At 41.4% G+C, this 19,596-nt stretch overlaps 2 protein-coding genes across 3 annotated transcripts in view; one reads left to right on the forward strand and one right to left on the reverse strand.

Annotated features, from left to right (window-relative positions):
- Positions 1 to 16,031, forward strand: part of LOC113406244 (connector enhancer of kinase suppressor of ras 2-like) — a 357,746-nt gene extending 341,715 nt beyond the window's left edge. For both annotated transcript variants that reach the window (XM_026649850.2, XM_026649851.2), the window contains 2 exons: positions 11,185 to 11,381; positions 13,638 to 16,031. In XM_026649850.2, the coding sequence (XP_026505635.1) occupies positions 11,185 to 11,381; positions 13,638 to 13,853 (413 nt within the window). In that variant the 3' untranslated portion in view covers positions 13,854 to 16,031. The remainder of the gene's footprint in view (positions 1 to 11,184; positions 11,382 to 13,637) is intronic.
- Positions 16,032 to 17,153: 1,122 nt separating this feature from the next.
- On the reverse strand, positions 17,154 to 19,160 carry LOC113406160 (kelch-like protein 34). The gene has a single exon (XM_026649169.2). The coding sequence runs from the start codon at positions 19,055 to 19,057 to the stop codon at positions 17,303 to 17,305; it is 1,755 nt and encodes a 584-aa protein (XP_026504954.1). The 5' UTR covers positions 19,058 to 19,160; the 3' UTR covers positions 17,154 to 17,302.
- Positions 19,161 to 19,596: the final 436 nt, after the last annotated feature.

The raw sequence follows: 19,596 nt of genomic DNA on the forward strand, positions 1-19,596 counted from the left end.
CTAAAAAAGAAGCAGCAAATAAAAATTAAATTGACATTGCCGTATGGAAGATAATGTAAGTAAATCACTTAAACCAAATATTAAAGGATATATTTATAAATATTTGTCATTGCCAACAAATTCTGCTGCTAATCATCAGTTTCTTGTTACTGTTAGGAATTTTATTTTTATTTGAATTTTATTTTTTCTATGCACTTTTTGCACTCATTAGTACAGTCATACTTAAGTGAAGTTCTGGAACATCCTTCTACTGGGAACAGTGGGGGCAAAACACCTAACTGGCTTCCAGACTGAGCTTGATAACTTTATGGAGGGGATGGTATGATTAGACTGCCTACAGTGGCATGTGGTCATCTGTGACTGCTAGTAGCAAATTTCACCAATGGCCAGTGATGAGACACTAGATGGGGAGGGCTCTGAATAATTACAGTGAATTCTTTTCCGGGTGTCTGGCTGGAGGGTCTTTCCAACATCCTCAGGGTCTAACTGATTGCTGGGTCAGATCGGCAGAAACCCTGCGAGGTGTTTGCTTTCCTGTGCAGTGTGGGGCATGAGTCACTTGCTGGGTTAAACTGGAGTAAATGGTGGATTCTCTGTAATTTGAAGTCTTTAAATCATGATTTGAGGACTTCAGTAACTCAGCCAGAGGCTATGGGTCTATTATAGGGGTGCTGTGGGTGAGGTTCCGTGGCCTGCAATGTGCAGGAGGTCAGATTAGGTGATCATAAAGGACCCTTCTGGCATTAATGCCTCTGAGCTGATGCATCACAAGCACTGGAAGTTAAATAGCCTGAGAATGTACGCTTTTCAGGGCAGGGATCATATTGGTATGTGCTTGTACTGTGTCTACCACAATGGGGCTGAGGCCTGTAAGGTGTTACTTCAATACGATTAATATACCTCAGACCCTACAAAGACTAGGAATCTGGTCCTCCCCTTATTTACATCAATTTTATAGCTCCTTTGATTTCAAGGAACCAATTTCACCAACAAAAAGAGGAGAATCAGGCCCTAGGTCTCAGATGATGAGTGTACCATTGAGCTCTGCTGTGCAGACTTTCTTGAGAATTTCCTCTTTGTCTTGAAAGTTACATAACAGGAGTAAATAGGACATGGATATAAATCTCCCAGATACACTTCCTCTGCACAGGAGTCAGTGGTGTAGCCTGTTACCTTAATACTCCAGTCCTCTGATTCTCCAGCTGCTAAAACTTACTCTGGAAATGTGTATTGCAGCTTGTTTTTAAGGGCAATCCTCCCATAATTCAGTGAGAGTTCTAGGAAACTCTTTTCTACCCCCCAACCCCTTCCCAGTACACAGGCCTCTCTGAAGCACTCATTCATCTCTGCTTTGTTGACTGACTTAGTGGCAGCTCTAATGTTAAAACATTATATAATACACAGGTTAAGAAAAAAGTGTCGGTACATCTGGGTATAGTGCTTAGATTATCCACAAATACAAGTTTTGTTTTAAAAGTCATAAGATACATAGAGTACATAATCAGCAATGAACGAAATTTAGGTGAATAAATTTAACAATAAAGTTTCGATATTAGCATCCTACTAATTTGAAAGAAGAACAAAAAGGAAGAGGATTGCAAGAAACAGAGAGGGCCGGAGAGGTAGAAGGCGAAAAGGGGAGGGAAGACGCAAAGAAAAGTGATCTGCAGAATTTCAAAAGAAGCCCAGAGATTAACACAGCTTGCATTTACCTTTGAAAAAGGGCTCATTTTAAGAAACAAAATAACATTCAGACCTTTATTTTACTGTAAGTGCAGAGAAGGAGGTGATAAGTGATATAGGTTTCCTTTTGCACTTTAATAAAGGAATCTGCCCTAAATCATGCTGACCAGCTGATTAGCATTTGGTTTCCATGCAGACCAGAATTGTATCTCATTTTTCCTCCTGCCTACTCTGTGCTGTACTTAAACAGTGTGCCAATTGTTCTTTTCTCAGTAATCACCCGTGGGAACTACACTGCTCTCCTACTATGAGCTGATTTTCCATCTAACTATGGCTTCCTTTATAAATGTGCTTCACAGAGGTGACTTCATGTGCAGATGCAGTCTCCTCCTAAAATTTTACCTTCCGCTGGTTTGAGTGGTTCTCTTCTTTTGGTTTAGGGTATGACTACACTGCATCAAAACACTCGTGGCTGCCCTGTCAGCTGACTTGGGCTTTCCGGTGCTATCAAATTACAGTGTAGACATTCAGGATCAGGCTGGAACCTAGGCTCTGGGCCCTCCCCCTTGGCTTCTGCCCGAGCCTGAACATCTACACTGTAGTTTGATAGCCCCGCAGCCCAAGCCCAAGCCCTGCGAGCCTGAATCAGCTGACATGGGCCAGGCACAGGTGTTTTATTGCAGTATAGATATGCCCTTAGACTAAATCGAGAGGGAAAATATCCAGTTTTGTCTGCCAGTCTTCTGTCTAAATAGATGTAGAAACTATTCAAATTCCCGTTTCTTTGAATTATAAACTTTCATTTTTTCCCCCCTTTGTGTAATGTAAACTTATTTAGGATCCCTGTCACGTGAACAGTAACCCTTAGAGTACTGAAGGTGAATTTATGGTACCCTGGCATTTTACACTAAGGCCTGGGCTACACTAGCGGGGGGTTCAAACTAAGATACGCAACTTCAGCTACGCTATTCGCATAGCTGAAGTCGAAGTATCTTAGTTCGACTTACCTGGCCGTCTTCACGGCGGTGAGTCGACTGCTGCGGCTCCCTCGTCGACTCCGCTTACTCCTCCTGCCGAGGTGTAGTATGGGCATTGATTCGCAGATCGATTTATCGTGTCCAGATGAGATGCGATAAATCGATCCCCGATAGATCAAACACTACCCACCGATCCGGCGGGTAGTATAGACATACCCTGAGAATCTGAAGAATAGGTTACTTCTCTTCAGTGTCTCTTCCCATCCATCCAACCCAACCAAATCCCACCTTTTCTCTTCTTGCTCTCCATTCTCTAAATATAATGAGATCCTTCCCATTTCCCTACTTTTTTCCCTCAGCCCTTCTTTTGTTGAGCACCAGAAGATGCTCCCAAGCAGAATGCTGCCTCACCCTGCTCACCTGTCTCCATGTTCTTTTTCCGATTGCCTTATTCATACTGGTCCTGCCCCACTCCAAGCCTGACATCCTGATGCTTCTGCTGGCTGACCGACTGAGCAAGGGCTCGGGAATTTTGAATAAGGGGACGAGGTCATGTGTTAGGCCTTGTCTTCATTAGCAGTTCACATGTTTGCTTACTATGTATTAACTAAATCCCAGACACTGTTTATCTCAACCTGCTAACACATGTGACAACTACAAAGTGCCTTGTCTGCACTAGGATTTTACCTCATGTTAGTTATCATGTGTTAGCTTAACATGTGGGCAACAAACACCTTTTAGTGTGGATGTGCCCTCAATGTCAAGAAGGCAAACAAGGAAGGAGGGAAATTTTTGCATGGGGGTGGAGGGAGGCTCAGGAGTTCCTTTATCTAATACTCCCAACCTGCCCACTTACCTGTGCCCAGAAACCCACCCTTGTCCCTGGCGTGGCACTCACTAGCAGCCACGAAAAGGTCTTAGAAGTTTTCATGAAGTCAGTTTCCAGGTGCTAAAGATGAATTGTCAAGGCTTTGCTGTAAAGTTCAAAGCAAATCATGTGAGATTTCCAGGGGGGGAGGTAGCTGTTTAATAATGTAATTAGTGCCTTTTTCTAATAAAATTACCTCCCCAAGATCCTGGGAAAGCTCAGCTGAGCTGGTTTCTCAGCCAGAGAGTGTGACCTCATCAAAAGGAATGAAAATAGGAGTTTAGATTTCAGTGGAGCACAGGGATTTCAGACTGATAATTTTCACCTTGCTCACTCTCTGACATAGAAACCAGTAAGGCTATAGCTCAACTTTCTCAGGGTTTTCAGAAGAGGGTAATTTTGTTCAAGTGCATCGTTAATTAATTACAGGTGAGTAGTGGCTAAGCATGTGAGGAGCTGAGGAGCTGGATGAAGCATGTAACCAAGTAGTAAAGTTAGCAAAGCAAAACATTTAATTCTTTGAAGAAGAAAACAATGTAGGGAGCCTGGAGGATAGAAGACAGGTGGAGGGGAATTGAGAAAAGGAATGTAGCCACAAAAAGGAAATGGCAAGAGGCAACTGCCTTGATGACCTCACCAACTGCAAAAGCCCTCTTTCCCCAAAATACTGAAGATATGCTCAGGTGGTTGGCAATCCAAAAGGAAAGAGGAACCTAAAGATGAGGAAAGGAATCTTAGTGACATTGGGAAGAACAGCAGAAATATGATGAGCAGGTGCTTAAAAGCCTGCAAGCCTCAAAAGGAGGACTGTAGGTCCTTGAAACACCTGCACACTCAGCCTGGTGAGTGACAAAGCTGAGGGCTGATGGTGTTGTGTTACCTTTGCACAGATGATGTGTGTGCTAATAGTGTTGGATGCAATCTGTAGTTCTTCTGGTACCTTTCTTAACTGTAAAAGCTTCACAGGTCTGTAGTTCATGAAGTCCCCTTTAGTGGCAGAGGACTAATGGAAGGTATAAGAAGTCACCTCTGCTGATATAATAATATGAAAAGCTTCTGAAGAAAGTAACAAAACTTTAGAGACTGAGATTAGAAGGGTGATGAGAAATCTATGCTCAGGGCTCTGTGTTTTCTGTGACTCTGTCTATAACATCTGTCCCCTGCCACAGAATCATGCTCTAACCCATAGGATTGAATATGCAACCCTCTGAATGTCACTGATTCAGTGTTGTCTTCCCGAGCCCGCAAACAGACAGTAATACTTCTCAGTGGTCTGGCCTACTCCTGTTCAACTCAATGAAGAGTTACATCTGAAACCTAATACTGCTATGTAAATATCAACAATAGTAACTATTTGACTCTGACCATTTTAGTAGCAATATCCAGCTAATGTTCTACCTGTTGATCTTGGATACATTGAGGGAAATAATGTAAAGAGGAATAATGGAGCAACTGGTTATTGACAAGGATATCTGGGGCAGGACACTAGTTAACTCCCACCAACCCACAAAACTCAGATCACTCACAAATGGGATTGCACTGCCGAAGTCCAAAGTGTATCTGCATGTCTTTAACTCAAATAATTTCTCATCCCTTGATGTGGTACCAAAAGCCCCAACCAGAGTCCTGCACTTAGGACGGAAGAATTCCATGCACTGCTACAGACTAGGGACCGAATGGCTAGGGAGCAGTTCTGCAGAAAAGGATATAGGGGTTACAGTGGACAAGAAGCTGGATATGAGTGAACAGTGTGCCCTTGTTGCCAAGAAGGCTAACGGCATTTTGGGCTGTATAAGTAGGGGCATTGCCAGCAGATCGAGGGACATGATCATTCCCCTCTATTCGGCATTGGTGAAGCCTCGTCTGAGTACTGTGTCCAGTTTTGGGCCCCACACTACAAGAAGGATGTGGAAAAATTGGAAAGAGTCCAGCGGAGGGCAACAAAAATGATTAGGGGGCTGGAGCACATGACTTATGAGGAGAGGCTGAGGGACCTGGGATTGTTTAGTCTGCAGAAGAGAAGAACGAGGGGGGATTTGATAGCTGCTTTCAACTACCTGAAAGGCGGTTCCAAAGAGGATAGATCTAGACTGTTCTCAGTGGTGGCAGATGAACAAGGAGTAATGGTCTCAAGTTGCAGTGGGGGAGGTTTAGGTTAGATATTAGGAAAAACTTTTTCACTAGGAGGGTGGTAAAGCACTGGAATGGGTTACCTAGGGAGGTGGTGGAATCTCCTTCCTTGGAGGTTTTTAAGGTCAGGCTTGACAAAGCCCTGGCTTGGATGATTTAGTTGGGAATTGGTTCTGCTTTGAGCAGGGGGTTGGACTAGATGACCTCCTCAGGTCCCTTCCAACCCTGATATTCTATGATTCTATGAACTTTCTCCTCATCAGCTGCAAAAAACCTCCATGTTCGCTTCCTGATAAAATGTTTCTGGCTTCTTTGTAAATTCAGAGGCAGTGTAAAATACATGTCAGAAACCTTCCAAAATTGAAACTTGAATATCAAAATAATGCAGCTGCTTCTGTGCTGAGTATTATTCAGTTTTACCTTTAATTAAATAAAAAATGTCTGATGTTGAATATACTTGAATCTGCAGCAGAAATTTCATTGTCACAGACTGGCACCACTCTGGTGTAGCAATTGGAGACCTCGCTATAGAATTTAGGCCTAGTGTGCCGCAAAGTACATGTGGGGCTGTTCTATACCCAAGTGAAAAAGCTGCTCAAGAAATGGATGCGGCCAGGAATAACAATCCGTGTTCCAGATTAGGGACTCTCACCTTCGTCAGTGTATGGAAATCCTAAAACCATTTTTTCAGAGGAGCCAGGTGGCTAGAGAAGTGCAGTCTGGGACTCAGGCGCCAACTCAGAATAATGAATAACAACCTAATGTTTGTGGTGCCATTCTAAAATCAGTCTGTGAATCCCTCTAGGCCTACAGCCCTCCTCCAGAATCTGTTCTGTATCTGAATCAGGTATCCCTTGAGGCCTGATTCTTCCTTAAAGAAACTGTAATGCTAGTGCAACATATCAGACAGCTACAGCCCCAGCTGAGGCCTTCCATTGGCAAATGGATGTATTACTAACCCAGTCACTTAACCATGAGCTAGCTTAGATCAAAGTTAAAAGGGTGACACTCTTAATTTAATCTCAAATCATGCTGCTTTTAGGGTACCATGTCCTTTAGGGTATATCTACACTGCAATTAAAAATCTGTAGCTGGCCCATGCCAGCTGACTCAGGCTTGCAGGACTCAGGCCAAAGGGCTGTTTAATTGTGGTGTTGACCCTCAGGCTGGAGTCCAGGCTCTAGGACCCTGAGAGGTTAGGAGGGTCCCAGAGCTTGGGCGGCAGCCTGAGCCCAAATGTCTACACCACAATTAAACAGCCCCACAGCCAGAGCCCTGCGTGCCCGAATCAGCTGGCAGGGGTCAGCCGCAGGTGTCTCACTGCAGTTTAGAAATACTCTGTCTCTCAATCTGTGAGATCAGGAGCTTCTAATCATAGGAACCAATTCTGACAGTAAACTCCCAGCCCCCACCACAGTTCCAAAGAACCACACCTGCCATGCAGACAAAAAAGAAATAGAAAGGAAAGGAGATAGCTGAGTGGGGAAGGGGACAATCTTCCACTCATACCCAAATTCACACCGTGCAAGAGGGTTAGTACAGAGTTACAGCAACCGAACAACAAACATCTACAACAGCATGACAACTGCTACCACATGGATGTTACCATGATGGTGGTTGCCCTCAGGAAAGGAAGTGAAGGAGAAGAGGGAGTTCTGCTTACCCTCCCTCAGGAACTTTTCTTTTAGGAACCCACAGAGGGGGAAAATGGCTTCAGCCCTCTAACATATGTGTTGGGACTTGGACCTCCATGTTAATATTTAACTGTCCATGAACTGTCACTCTTGTCCCTCATCCTTTGCCCCTTTGTCATGGAATAATTAGGGGGAAAGAGAATCCATCCCTTCACAGCTTGTATATTTTTAAAGTCTTTGGAAACCTTAGCAAGATTTAGGTATTTAAAAAAGTAAATTTTTGCAATTCATCTTTAAAGCCCTGGACGTTAGCCAGTTAGCTAAAGGTTTCACCAGCGTTTACAAATTTGGGGTGAAGCTTTAAAATGAAGTTATTAAGTGAAAAGTCTCACTCCCCCACAGGAGCTGATTGAGGGGCAGCTCCACTCACTAAGAGCAGTGCTATCGTCTTTATCATTTCCCAGGGTACAGGAGCATTCACAGGAACAAGGTGGTGATGTAGCCTCTGCAAAGGTATCTGACATCACTAACAAAGGGGCCTAAATGCAGAGCGAATCCTAAATGCTCAGAGCCACCTCACTGGCTCTCTTTTCCTCACTGCTCAATCCTTCACACCAAAGCCCAGCCCTACTCCCAAATGCAGATGACTACCCCAGTCCCTAAGTGATATCAGTGCCTGGATGAAGATAAACTCAAGCAAGATGGAGGTGAGGTATGTGGATAGAGGGGAAATATTTCAAAGAATTGGCTGACACCATACCACTATCCTTTGAGTACATCTGTCTGCCAGTCATCAGGATGGGGTGCAGACGGGGGCCTTCTGGACTCTTCATGGCTGCCAATATCAGGATAGCGTCTGCTACCAAACATACCACTTTCCATCCAGCCAAGATGTTCCCCCCCATCTTAAATCATTGATCTGGTGATAGTGATACCGCAAATGGAAATTCTCTTGCCCAAGTTACCCCTCAGGCCCTTTCACAGATTCATTGATGGCTTCTAGGTTCAGTTACTGCATAATTCTTTATCTTAGCATGAATGTGACAGCCCTGAAGAACTTCAGTTGATGTTGACAGTGGCAGATTGACTATTTAGTAATACAGGCTGATGCAAATACTTCACCTGTGCTTTTTGGAACTGCAGAGTTACAGGTGAATTTAAGGTACTGCTCTTCTTATTCAAAACCCTAAATGGGTTAAGCCTAAACCGTTTCAAGGACTGCCTCTTAATTGCTCATCGGGAACACTGGGATTTTCAGTAACTTGTGAAATGCATGATAGGGTTGAGAGATTTCTTAGTGGCTGGCCCCAGGCCATAGAACACCCTGCCACAAGAGATTAACATGCCATTGAATCTGGACAGCTTCAGGCTAAATTATAAAAACCTCATCTCTTCAGCACAGTTTTCCCATAATAACTACTAACCACCCATGAGGAGAGAGCATGGTCATATGAAACAAAAATTGTTGCTGGAGGAAAGAGACTGGAGAAAGATTCACTTTTTATATAACAAGGGATAAAAGGAAGGGAGAAACAGACAAAATAATCTGCTGTCAGATTTAGCTTTATCCAGATTTCTTTGTAAATCACTCAGATACCATTAAGATAGCACCTTAGAGCACTAGAATGACACATTGGAAGATGCAAACAAACGTGAATACACGGACCATACTAATGTTCCTCTTCATTATAATGTCTCATGGAAATTCTAAAATTGAGGCCTAGCGACATTTCTAAGAAAGCAGAAAAATCAAAACACAAAGGATTTGAGCCAGTGTATTAGGATTCACTTATTTAGTCTTTTACTTTAATTTTAACCATTAACAGTTTTTATAACAGAAAAGAAAAAAAAGATGATGCATCTTGTCATTTTGATTTGTCTTTAAATGTTGCCTACATACATATGTGATTAAATCAGAGACTGTCTCCCAACAGCATATTATATAGTAAGAGGGTCTAGAGGAAAAACATGCAACAACCCAAAGGCTCTTTTCAAAGCCACAACCTCTCTCTCAGTTGAAGAGCTGTAATCCTTCCTCACGTATAGGACGATTAAAACAAAACGTGTGCTTTACAAATTACTATTAGATTAAAGAAATGTATAGAAGAGTCAAAGGACTGCATGTCTTTGAGGATTTCTGCTGATATTAATGATTGTAAAGTGCTTTGAGCATGTAAGGCATTATATAAATGTAAGTATTATTCTGGGAGACAGGTTTTTTTTCTCTCTAGCTTCCCTGTTTGAAACTGACCCAGGTGAGTAGTTACTATACTGTGTGATGTTTGTTTGGCCTCTGTGAAATGAGTAGTTGGTCTCAGTCCAGTTTGTGGTTAGCATGTATCTACCCCCCAGAAAGCTGCTGTCACCATTAGCACCAGTTAGCATCCTTGTCCGTAGTGTTAGTAGAAAAGCTAATGTCTGAGTATACATGGAGACTGAAGCCCCAGTTCAGCAGGGTACTTAAGCATGTGAGTGCTCACATTTAAGGCACTTAACTTGTGTGCTTAAAGTCAGGCATGTGCTTAAGTCTGAATGACCATCTCACTCCGACAAGTGGTTCTTTCAGAAGCTGGTTGAGGAGATGGGCAGGTTAGGTTCGGATGGGAAACCATGCACTACTGACAGGGAAGAAATGAGGCCTCCTCTCTCTAATGCCGTCTTATCTTTTAGTGCTTTCACAGGCAATATTTTTTTAAACAATATGTGCAGGAGAATCAGTGAGGCAAAATTAATAGCTCATCCTTTTTCCCACCCGTTTGTGTCTGGTCTACTTAGGGCTGGTCTACACTGGGGGCGGGGGGATCGATCTAAGATACACAACTTCAGCTATGAGAATAACATAGCTGAAGTCAATGTATCTTAGATCGATTTACCTTGGGTCCTCACTGCGCGGGATCAACGGCCGCGGCTCCCCCATCGACTCCGCTTCCGCCTCTTGCTCTGGTGGAGTTCCAGAGTCGACAAGGAGCAAGTTCGGGGATCGATTTATCGCGTCTAAATGAGACGCGATAAATCAATCCCCGATAGATCGATTACTACCTGCCGATCCGGCGGGTAGTGAAGATGTACTCTTTGTACAGTTCCTAACACAACAGGGCCCCAATTTAAGCTGAACCTCTAGGAATTACTGTAGCGCAAAGTATCAGAGGGGTAGCCGTGTTAGTCTGAATCTGTAAAAAGCAACAGAGGGTCCTGTGGCACCTTTAAGACTAACAGAAGTATTGGGAGCATAAGCTTTCGTGGGTAAGAACCTCACTTCTTCAGATGCAGAAACAGTCTTCCCCCCTCTCCTCCCCCCACAAATCCTAGGGGAAATGCCGCCTCCTGAACTGCAGCACATTTTTACTTTGTTTTTGAGATCCTTTTTGTATCCCCTAAAGGGAAAAAAAACCCCAAGACAATGTTAAACCTCCTTCCCCTGATTATTTTTCCGTCGGATCTCTCACCTGAAGTTCCTTCTCATTTGGTAGGCTGCTCCTCTTGCTCCCATTTCTTGTAATAGCTTATGAATTTACTATTATGGTTAATTGTAATTAGAGTGTCTATTATGACAGTAAACTTATACCCTGTAATCTTTTTTTTCTGCTTTGTAGAAAGCTTTGTATTGTCAAAAGTTTTGCTTTTGTTTCTCTTGAAAAGTACCGTATCTAGAAGTGATTTACGTAAGCAATAATTAGAGAGAAAAATAGCTTTAGGTAGTGTTTGACTTGCAATACTTTTGAGGGGGGGCGGATTTTGGCAGATGTGGAATACTCTCCCTATATGTGAAATGATCCCTTTCTGGGTTTGTTAAAAATACTGCTTTTAGGGAGGCTTTTATGGGTTTTTAATAACCATGTTAATTATACACTGTTCCTTTCTCTTGGGTTTTTTTTTTCCTGGTTTTTTTAAGCTGAAACTGTAGAAGAAAAGCCAGCAGACTCCTTGCAAGATTTGTACAGAGCCTTGGAGCAGGCCAGTCTGTCGCCTTTAGGAGAATACCGGATTTCCACAAAGCTGGAGTACAAGAAGTTTTTTATAAAAAGATGTAGCGATCCAGTAGTCAATGAAAAACTGCACCAACTGCGAATTCTGAAAAGCACTTTAAAGGTGAGATAATAGAGGGTGGGGAAATCCCACCAAAGAGTTGGATCTTATTATATTGTATTCAAAGATTAACTGTACTCAGCTGGAGGGCAGTCTGAATCTTGTGTGTGAAAAGAACAAAAGAGAGACATGGGAAAATGCTGTTCTTAGAGCCGAGAAAAAGCGTCTTGGGGTGGGGGGGAGGAATCCATTTTATTTCTCAATAGATAAAATCTCTGTGAGCTCCTGCCCTACCCAGTTAAACATGATTTGAGCTGAAATTTTCAGAAGAGGTATTAATCCCCCTTTTTTCCCCAAAACATTTTTATTTACTAAGATAAACGTGCTATATCATTACCAGAGAGTAAGCTTAATTAAAGTCAATCGTTTGGAAAGTGGCAGTTTTATTTACAATGTTGCTGCTCTATGATTACTAAGCTTGTCTAGAAAAGAATTGAACATTTGTTTTCTGCCTGAAGGTGGCACAAAGATTTATGACATAAATGGCCGTAATGATACATACAAATATTGTCATAATGGCCCTACATTTAAAACAGAGCATTTGTATTTTGAAGTTTTAACCACCTTGTCTAGCCCCTTGATCATCACAAAGTTATCGCAGTGCATGCTATTCCAGATTACACCAGGGATGTTCCTTTAAAGCACAGCAAGCAATAGATACTCTTATGCTGGATCTTCCTTGAGGCCCAGTTATCTATATTAAATTTAACTTACTACATTTTAAGCCACTAGATACTAAATAAATTGGCCTTTGGTAGCAGCTTTCGTCTCAGAGTGCTTTACAAACATTAATGAATTAAGTCTTTCAAACCCCCTGAGAGGCACTTAAACAGTATTATCTCCATTCAATACGGCCCTGATCCTGCAAAGACTTACACAGAGGCTTAACTTTACTCACTGTGAGTGTCGTCCCATTGAAGGCAATAGCACTACTCAGAGTATGTAAGGTTAAATGTATACATAACACTTTGCAGAATTGGGACCTAGAGGGGGAAAGTAAGGCTTTCAAGTGGCTTTCCCAAAGTCTCACACAGGAAGTCTGGGAAAGTGCCAGAAACAGAACCAAGTGTTTTCTACTTTCTGTCCTGTGCTTTAATCACAAGACTGTCCTTCCTCCTGGAAGGTGTAAACTCACTGACGAGTAGTAAGGAGGTACATAATACCCATGATTTATTAATACAGCACCCGGGAAGCACAGTGCGGTAGTACGAGCACAGGTCTGGAAAGCAGGAGTTCCTATGTTCTAATCTCAGCTTTGCCTTAGTTTGCCTATCTCCAAAATGAATATGCAACTACTCTGGGGAACATTAATAAGCTATTGTTTGCAAAGCACTCTAAACATGAAGATCGCTTTATACATGTTAATAATATTTTAAATGTACTACTTCTTGGTACCAGCCTCAAGTGTATCAGGTCAAAGACAAAACAGGCTGTTTTTTTTTAACTACATCCATCACCCTTACCAAGCCTGTCCACCCGTGCTGCGAATCAGTGTAGACATATCCTTTACGCTGGGAGGAAGTTGCACTGGGCCAGAGTATTGGGCCTACTAGATGTATTTATGATCTTTAATGAAGAGCAGTTATCTAATTAAAACATCCTTGGGGGGAGAGATAGCTCAGTGGTTTGAGCATTGGCCTGCTAAACCCAGGGTTGTGAGTTCAATCCTTGAGGGGGCCACTTAGGGATCTGGGGCAAAATCAGTACTTGGTCCTGCTAGTGAAGACAGGGGGCTGGACTCGATGACCTTTGTGTCCCTTCCATTTCTATGAGATAGGCATATCTCCATATAATATTTATTATTTTTTCACATGTAGTGCTCAGATGCCACAGTGAGGAGCACAGCTGAAAAGCCTCCCTGTACTGATTGATGTCAGGCCATCTGTTTGCATCCCACACACTAACACAGTATTTCTTACGAAATCAAGAAAAGTCAACAGATGGCACTTTACAGTGTGAAACATTTTCTTAGAAACTAAAGCTGCTAATAGTAAATAGCAAGGGATTTGTTTTTACATAACAGATCAAGGGGTAATAAGAAGGGAAACTCTGCAACCCAAGTCATGTCCAACACCCTGACCCATGTATGACATCATTCTTAAGTAGACCCCAAAAGGCTTAAAATCAATGGCTCACTATGCCCCCCTCTTTCTAATGCCTTTGTGTCTTACATGTGCTTGCCCTTTTGTTAAGTTGCTCATCATTTATGAGATACTCTTGCTAGTAATTTATCACTCTCTGTTCTTTTTTCTTTTGTAGGCCAGAGAAGGAGAGGTAGCCATTATAGATAAGGTTCTCGATAATCCAGATTTAACATCTAAAGACTTTCAAGAATGGAAACAAATGTACCTTGATCTCTTCTTGGATATTTGTCAAAACAGTACCCCAAGGGACCCTGTAAATGGCTCTTCTGAAGTAGATGCACTTATAGCCTCTTTAGCACACACCCATTCATACATTGAAACGCATGTATAAGTGTCTTCTTTTTTGTCAATTTGCTACATTCCAATCCTTTACTCAGTGCAAAAGTAGTTTTTCTATCAATATATGGGAGGTCTGGTAAATTATATTTTAATGTTACTAAGCTGTGTGAAGTAAACCTTACATGGTCCATGATCCCATTGTAATGGGAATTTGTATATTTTTATGCTACCAATGCTCAGCTTGTGTTTAGCTTGTGCAAAACAAATGAACATGGTTTTTAATAAATAAAAATATATTTAAAAAAATAAATTTTGGAAGATGACGAGCTTTGAAATGAAAGCTCTAGAGGATCAAGGTTTTGTGACTGAAGGTCAGTTGATCTCTTTAAAAATATAATTTTATACTATATAATTCCAGTGTTGCATTACATTTTTGGAGTTCAGGTATTATTTTGATTATGTGGAAAATAAAACATTTTTTTATATTTAATGAAAAACTCTAGGAATTTTCTTAAGTGACAGACAAAAAGGTAAAGCAGTGATCATCGCTGAGTTTTGATGAAAACAGACAAGAATTAGATAAAGAAATAAGGACAAACAAAAAAAAATCACTGACAAGTTCAAGTATCAAAAGTTCAGGTGTTAACTATCACATGCTTTTTAAAGCTGGTTTGTAAGAGACCTATAATACGGGTTTATCATCAGTGCAAATGAGTTTCTTTTGTTTGTTTGTATTTTTAATTAAGACCAAATTGTATGTTATCCCCCCTTAATTTTATTGTTGATTCTTTATTATTAATAATATGATTGCTTTTGCACTGATGGTATCAGGTTCATGTGCAGCTTTTTGCAATGACAGCAATCAGACTTCAATCGTGCTTGTTAAGGATGTTTAACTCATCCAAAAAAAGTAGCTAAAGAAAAGGATTCCAACTTACTGCTTTCAATCTGAAACACTTTGTCAACTCCCACATGGCAGAGAGGGAGTAAATAGGATTTTTCAGCTAATCTCCTACTTGTTTCCTAACTTGTTAAATTCAACATTGTGTATGCAGGAAAAATGTGATATTAACAAGGTCAAGAATATAATCTGAAAAACTAGTGACAACTAAAAAGCCTCTGTTTTGCTTTTGAAGAGGAACGGATGTCTCCAGCTTCTGTTGAGTTCACAAACCAATTAAAATGTTTTAAACTTACATAAGATTTCAGCTCCATGTGAAACAACCCAGGGAACAGGAGTGAAGCATTTACTTAGACTTGTGCACGTGCCCTGGAATGGGCATGGAGGAGGAAAATCCTGAATCATGTATTTATCCTTTACCAGCTTATTGTTTATGAAAAGTGAACAGAGCATGACAAAATATTTGTGCTGCTTTTTAATGTTTTGCTGCAGAAGTTAAGAGTCATGACATGGTTTGATAATACTCATGGCAAATGGAAAAGCACCCATTAGTAGTCCTTACCATGTGTTGTTCACTGAACCAGCTTTAGACGATTGCCTGTACAGCTCAGTGAATGTACTTAAACTTTAAGAGCTCGGATATTTACTGGTAGTTATCTTTGCTGTTGGGATGAAGGCAAGAAAGGAGGAGTGTCTCTACGTTTATTTGTTTTCAGATTTTTTTTTAATTGCATTTTGGATTGCAAATGTTTTGCAGATTTTGCACAATTGTACAGAGGTGTGGCCTTTCTGCAGCCCATTTGAAATAATTCTAATTCAAGTCAACATGGCTGACGAATCATGTATGAATGTTTGTACGGAATTCTGAATCCAGTGTAATATTTGTATCATTTAGAAGAATCTGTTTGTATAAACTGGACATTTATTTACTGCATGGGTACTGACTTGTATATTAAATTTGTGAGGTTTTGTATATTTCTCATAACAAAAAATGCTTGATCTGAAATGAATTGTACTATTGTTCCAAGCATTTACACTCTTGTTATTGTTTTACTGGACCAAAAGTAAATATATTCATATAAAAATCCTTTATATCTGATGGATGTATATGCACATCACGTAGCTGATTCTTTGTTGAAACTAAGGCAGTTTAGACAATGTAGATCCGTTGCTATGCAACAGCTATTCTGCCTGCACTTTACTTTAGAAAAGTCAGCTTGATTGCTGTAAAAGGTGAAAATTAAACATTACAATTTAAACTAGTCTAGCATGAAAGAGAGGAGAACATTTGTCCCATTCGTTGTGCTGCCTTCTCTTAATAGAATACTAAATGCTCTTGGACAGATATATTTTTACTGTATTAACTTTCAGGCTAGAACGGGAACAGTGCAAGATGAACTAAAATAAATTTAGCTTTTAAATGAATATGAAATTTGTTTTGAGTAAATTAAATCTTTAATCACACTCTGGAATCTAGTCACATAACTGCATTTTACAGTGCCTTAAAATGTCCTCCCAACCCATTCCCTATTACTCTGTCAGTATTGCCAACGTGAAGTGAGGCAATTGCTTTCTCTGGAATAACCAGACATTTAATATAGAATTTCAAAAGAGTCAAGTTAACTTTCTTTCCTTCTTAGTCCTTGATAAAAATCAAGCTTTTATTACTTCATTTCCCACTCATAAATTGGTTCAACAGTTAAAAAGAATTTCACCATCATCTTGATCATCATCTAGCAGGACACAGTATGCAGGATGTACTCACTTAAGTAGCTGGATATAGCAACTATTGTTGCATGTTCCACTGTACCTTATAATAATTATATTCATTCAGAACTAGCTGCCTCAGTTAATGTGTGGTTTTGATACAGCAAATATGTACTGTGCCAGTACAGAGCACACTTTAAAGCCCCACCCTGAAGGGCATGCCATAACAAAAGCTATTTCACAGAAAGGTCGCTTCCCCTCTTGGTTCAGTTCCTATATCAAACAATCAATGGTTTAATATATAACCATAATTAAGGCTACATTTTATCCAATCCCTCTTCTCCATGCAGTAATTTCTTGCTGATTAGCTAAGGCATGCTCACTTAGCTATTTACTCAAATAATACCATCCTCCAAGTGTTACTTATTAAAGCTGTTACAGGCAACAATTTTCTGATCTTTATATACTACACTTTCATTTTGCTTAGCTATAGTATAAAATTCAATACCGCTTACCATCTGGGGAAATGACCTTTAATTAAAAAAAAATAGAGATTACATTTTTAACCCTTGCAAAATCTGCCTTTAGACAGCTATTAAATGCTTCCAAGGAAGTACAGCATTGGAATTCCTCCACATCGTCCTTTCAGGATGTGCTACTTGCCATATCTGCCCTTGGCAAAACCTGCCTTCAGCTATACAAGTCACAGCACATTTTTTCGCATGCTAGGGCCTGATTTCCTGTCCATAAGCACTGTGTGGGGTGTTTACTAAAGCAAAACCTCAACTCTGTTACATTTAGTGCAGTTGCAATTGTCTTTTTTCCTCTGGGGCTGCCCTGCTGTCCTGTTCTTCAGTCGTTGGAAGCATTGACTCAGAAGTTTGGCTCCACTATTATTGGGTGTCCTTAGTTTCTGCCAATTCTGAGAGTTGTAGCACTGCACACTGCAATCCATACCAAGGTAAGGGAAGTTTGCAAATCTCTTCCCAGCAGTCATTGTCTATATCATAACCCACCACATCTTGGGTTGGCACCTCCTGGGAGTCTTGCCATTTCTTTCCCCCAATGAGAAGTGCCGTTTCCTCTACCACAGCCAGACCATAGCAAAATCGGTCATAGACCAATGGCCTTAAGCGAGTCCACTGGTTTGGGGCAGGGTCATACCTTTCTATTTCAGAGAATGGTTCATACAGTCCTAAAAATGTGAAGATGGCCTCTCTGATCGTTGCCATCTGATGTCCAAATCGAGCAATGCTCATGGAGGCTTGCTTTCTCCACTGTCCTTCCAAGCTGCTCAAAGAGAACACATCCTTACTTGTGTTGGTTTGATCTGTGTATTTGCCACCTGAGATGTAGATCGTGTTCTTGCAAACTGTACTGGCATGGCCATGCATCTTGCATGGCAATTCTGTAGCCTTTGTCCATCTGTCTCTGCTAATGTTGTAGACTTCAACAGATGAATGCAGTGATCCGGTCTCGCCTCGCCCACCAATTGCAAAGATCTTGTTATCTAGGATGCAACAAGAAAATTGGCATCTCTTTTCAAGCATTTCTGTGATTTGGGTCCACTTGTTAAATCTTGGGTCATAACGACGGACCTTGTTTGTAACTGACAAACTGGTGCTTTTCATGTCACTTTGCAAATCTGCTGTTTCCCCACCAAGCACATACAGGTAGTTTCCAATCACACACATGCAGTGATTCTGTACTCTGTCCTGCACCTGCGTTAGAGTTCTCCATTTGTGATTGTAAACATCAAAGGCCATCACATCGCTGACCAGTCCCTCATTGGAAGTCCCTCCTCCTAGCAGGATGATGCGTGTTTGCTGGTTTCTCAGGGTGCTATACTTATCCTGCAGGATGGGCTGTTTAAAAACTAGCGAATGGTAGTTTATTGCTTTTATGATCAAGCATTTAATAGGTGTCGTGAGAGACACTTCTGACTGAGTGTAGACTTTTCTCAGATCTTCCACTGGGATGAGACCAAATCTTATATGTTCTAATAGGTTGCTTCTGTGAATCAACCTGGATTTATCATGCTTCAGCCAGATGAGCACTAGATTCAGGAGGCAGGATTCGTTCACCATAGGGACGTCAGGGGATTCTACCACTGCCATCAACGATCTGAAGTTCAGTAAGAGCAGCTCCATGAAATGCAAATCCAAAAGTTTCCAGAGTTTACTGATGATGTATTTTTCTGTCGCCGACAAAGCATCTGGAAGATAGAACTTGGTGGCAATGTTGGCAGAAAAACAGCAATTTTCCAGGGTCAGGTTGTTAACCAAGTACTGATTGCACAGGCCAATAGCCTCAGTCACTTGCAAGTAACTGGCAGCTTCCAGGGTGTCCTCCAGATTCTCAAAAGAAAGGGGCAACCAGGAGGTATAAATGAAATCCAGGACATGCTGGAGACCGGTGGGTGAGATGACTTGTAGGTGAATGACACTGGCTTTGGATTCTTTTGTGTAGCTTTTGAACATAGCTCTGAAATAATCACTGGAGCAGGCCAGCAGGGACTTGTGTGCAGGAAACTCATTTTCCTTCACCTTCAGTAAAATATCACACATCAAGCCTTCGGCTCTAAGCATTTGGTACTGGGAGAGCACAGTACTGCAGTGTGCTTTGCAGTAGGCCAGGAAGTAACTCATGGTGCATAATACGATGCTTTAAGCTAATTTATTAAAATTAATATGCACCGACCAATTAGAACAGTTGCACAAATCAACTTGTAGGTCCCTTTGTAAGAATGCCCATCAGAGCCTCCATCTAGTCAAGAAAAGCCCAACCGAGAAAATCAGGCCCTAGTGGGCTAGCTTAGCACATTTGCAGTGAATTAAACGCATTCATTCAATGAGAAAACAGCTGAACCTAGTATCAGCCTTGGGATGCTTACTTTTCTTGCTTCCATTTCACGCAGAAGGATGGAAAGTCCACAGTTGCGGGGAGCTACTGCTTGGCTGGCCATCATGTGACGGATGTGGGAGCTAGATGACAGTCTTTAGACATGGAATTTTGCGTCGGCTCAGACGTCTCTCTCGCTCCTTCTTTCTCTGCAGGCTAATCAAAGAGCTCGTCTGCGGCTGACAGTGCATGGCGTTGAGCAGAAACAGATGAGGGGGGGAAGTGATGAGAACGTTTGCCGTTGCTTTTTCTGTCTGAGCCTTGTTTGTATTTCAAACTTAGATAA

The sequence above is a fragment of the Terrapene carolina genome, unplaced genomic scaffold (assembly GCF_002925995.2).
Source record: "Terrapene carolina triunguis isolate 2854851 unplaced genomic scaffold, T_m_triunguis-2.0 Scaffold23, whole genome shotgun sequence".
Taxonomy (NCBI): domain Eukaryota; kingdom Metazoa; phylum Chordata; order Testudines; family Emydidae; genus Terrapene; species Terrapene triunguis.

Coding starts and splice junctions, on each gene's coding strand:
- LOC113406160 (XM_026649169.2), bottom strand. CDS start 19,057: ATGAGTTACTTCCTGGCCTACTGCAAAGCACACTGCAGTACTGTGCTC.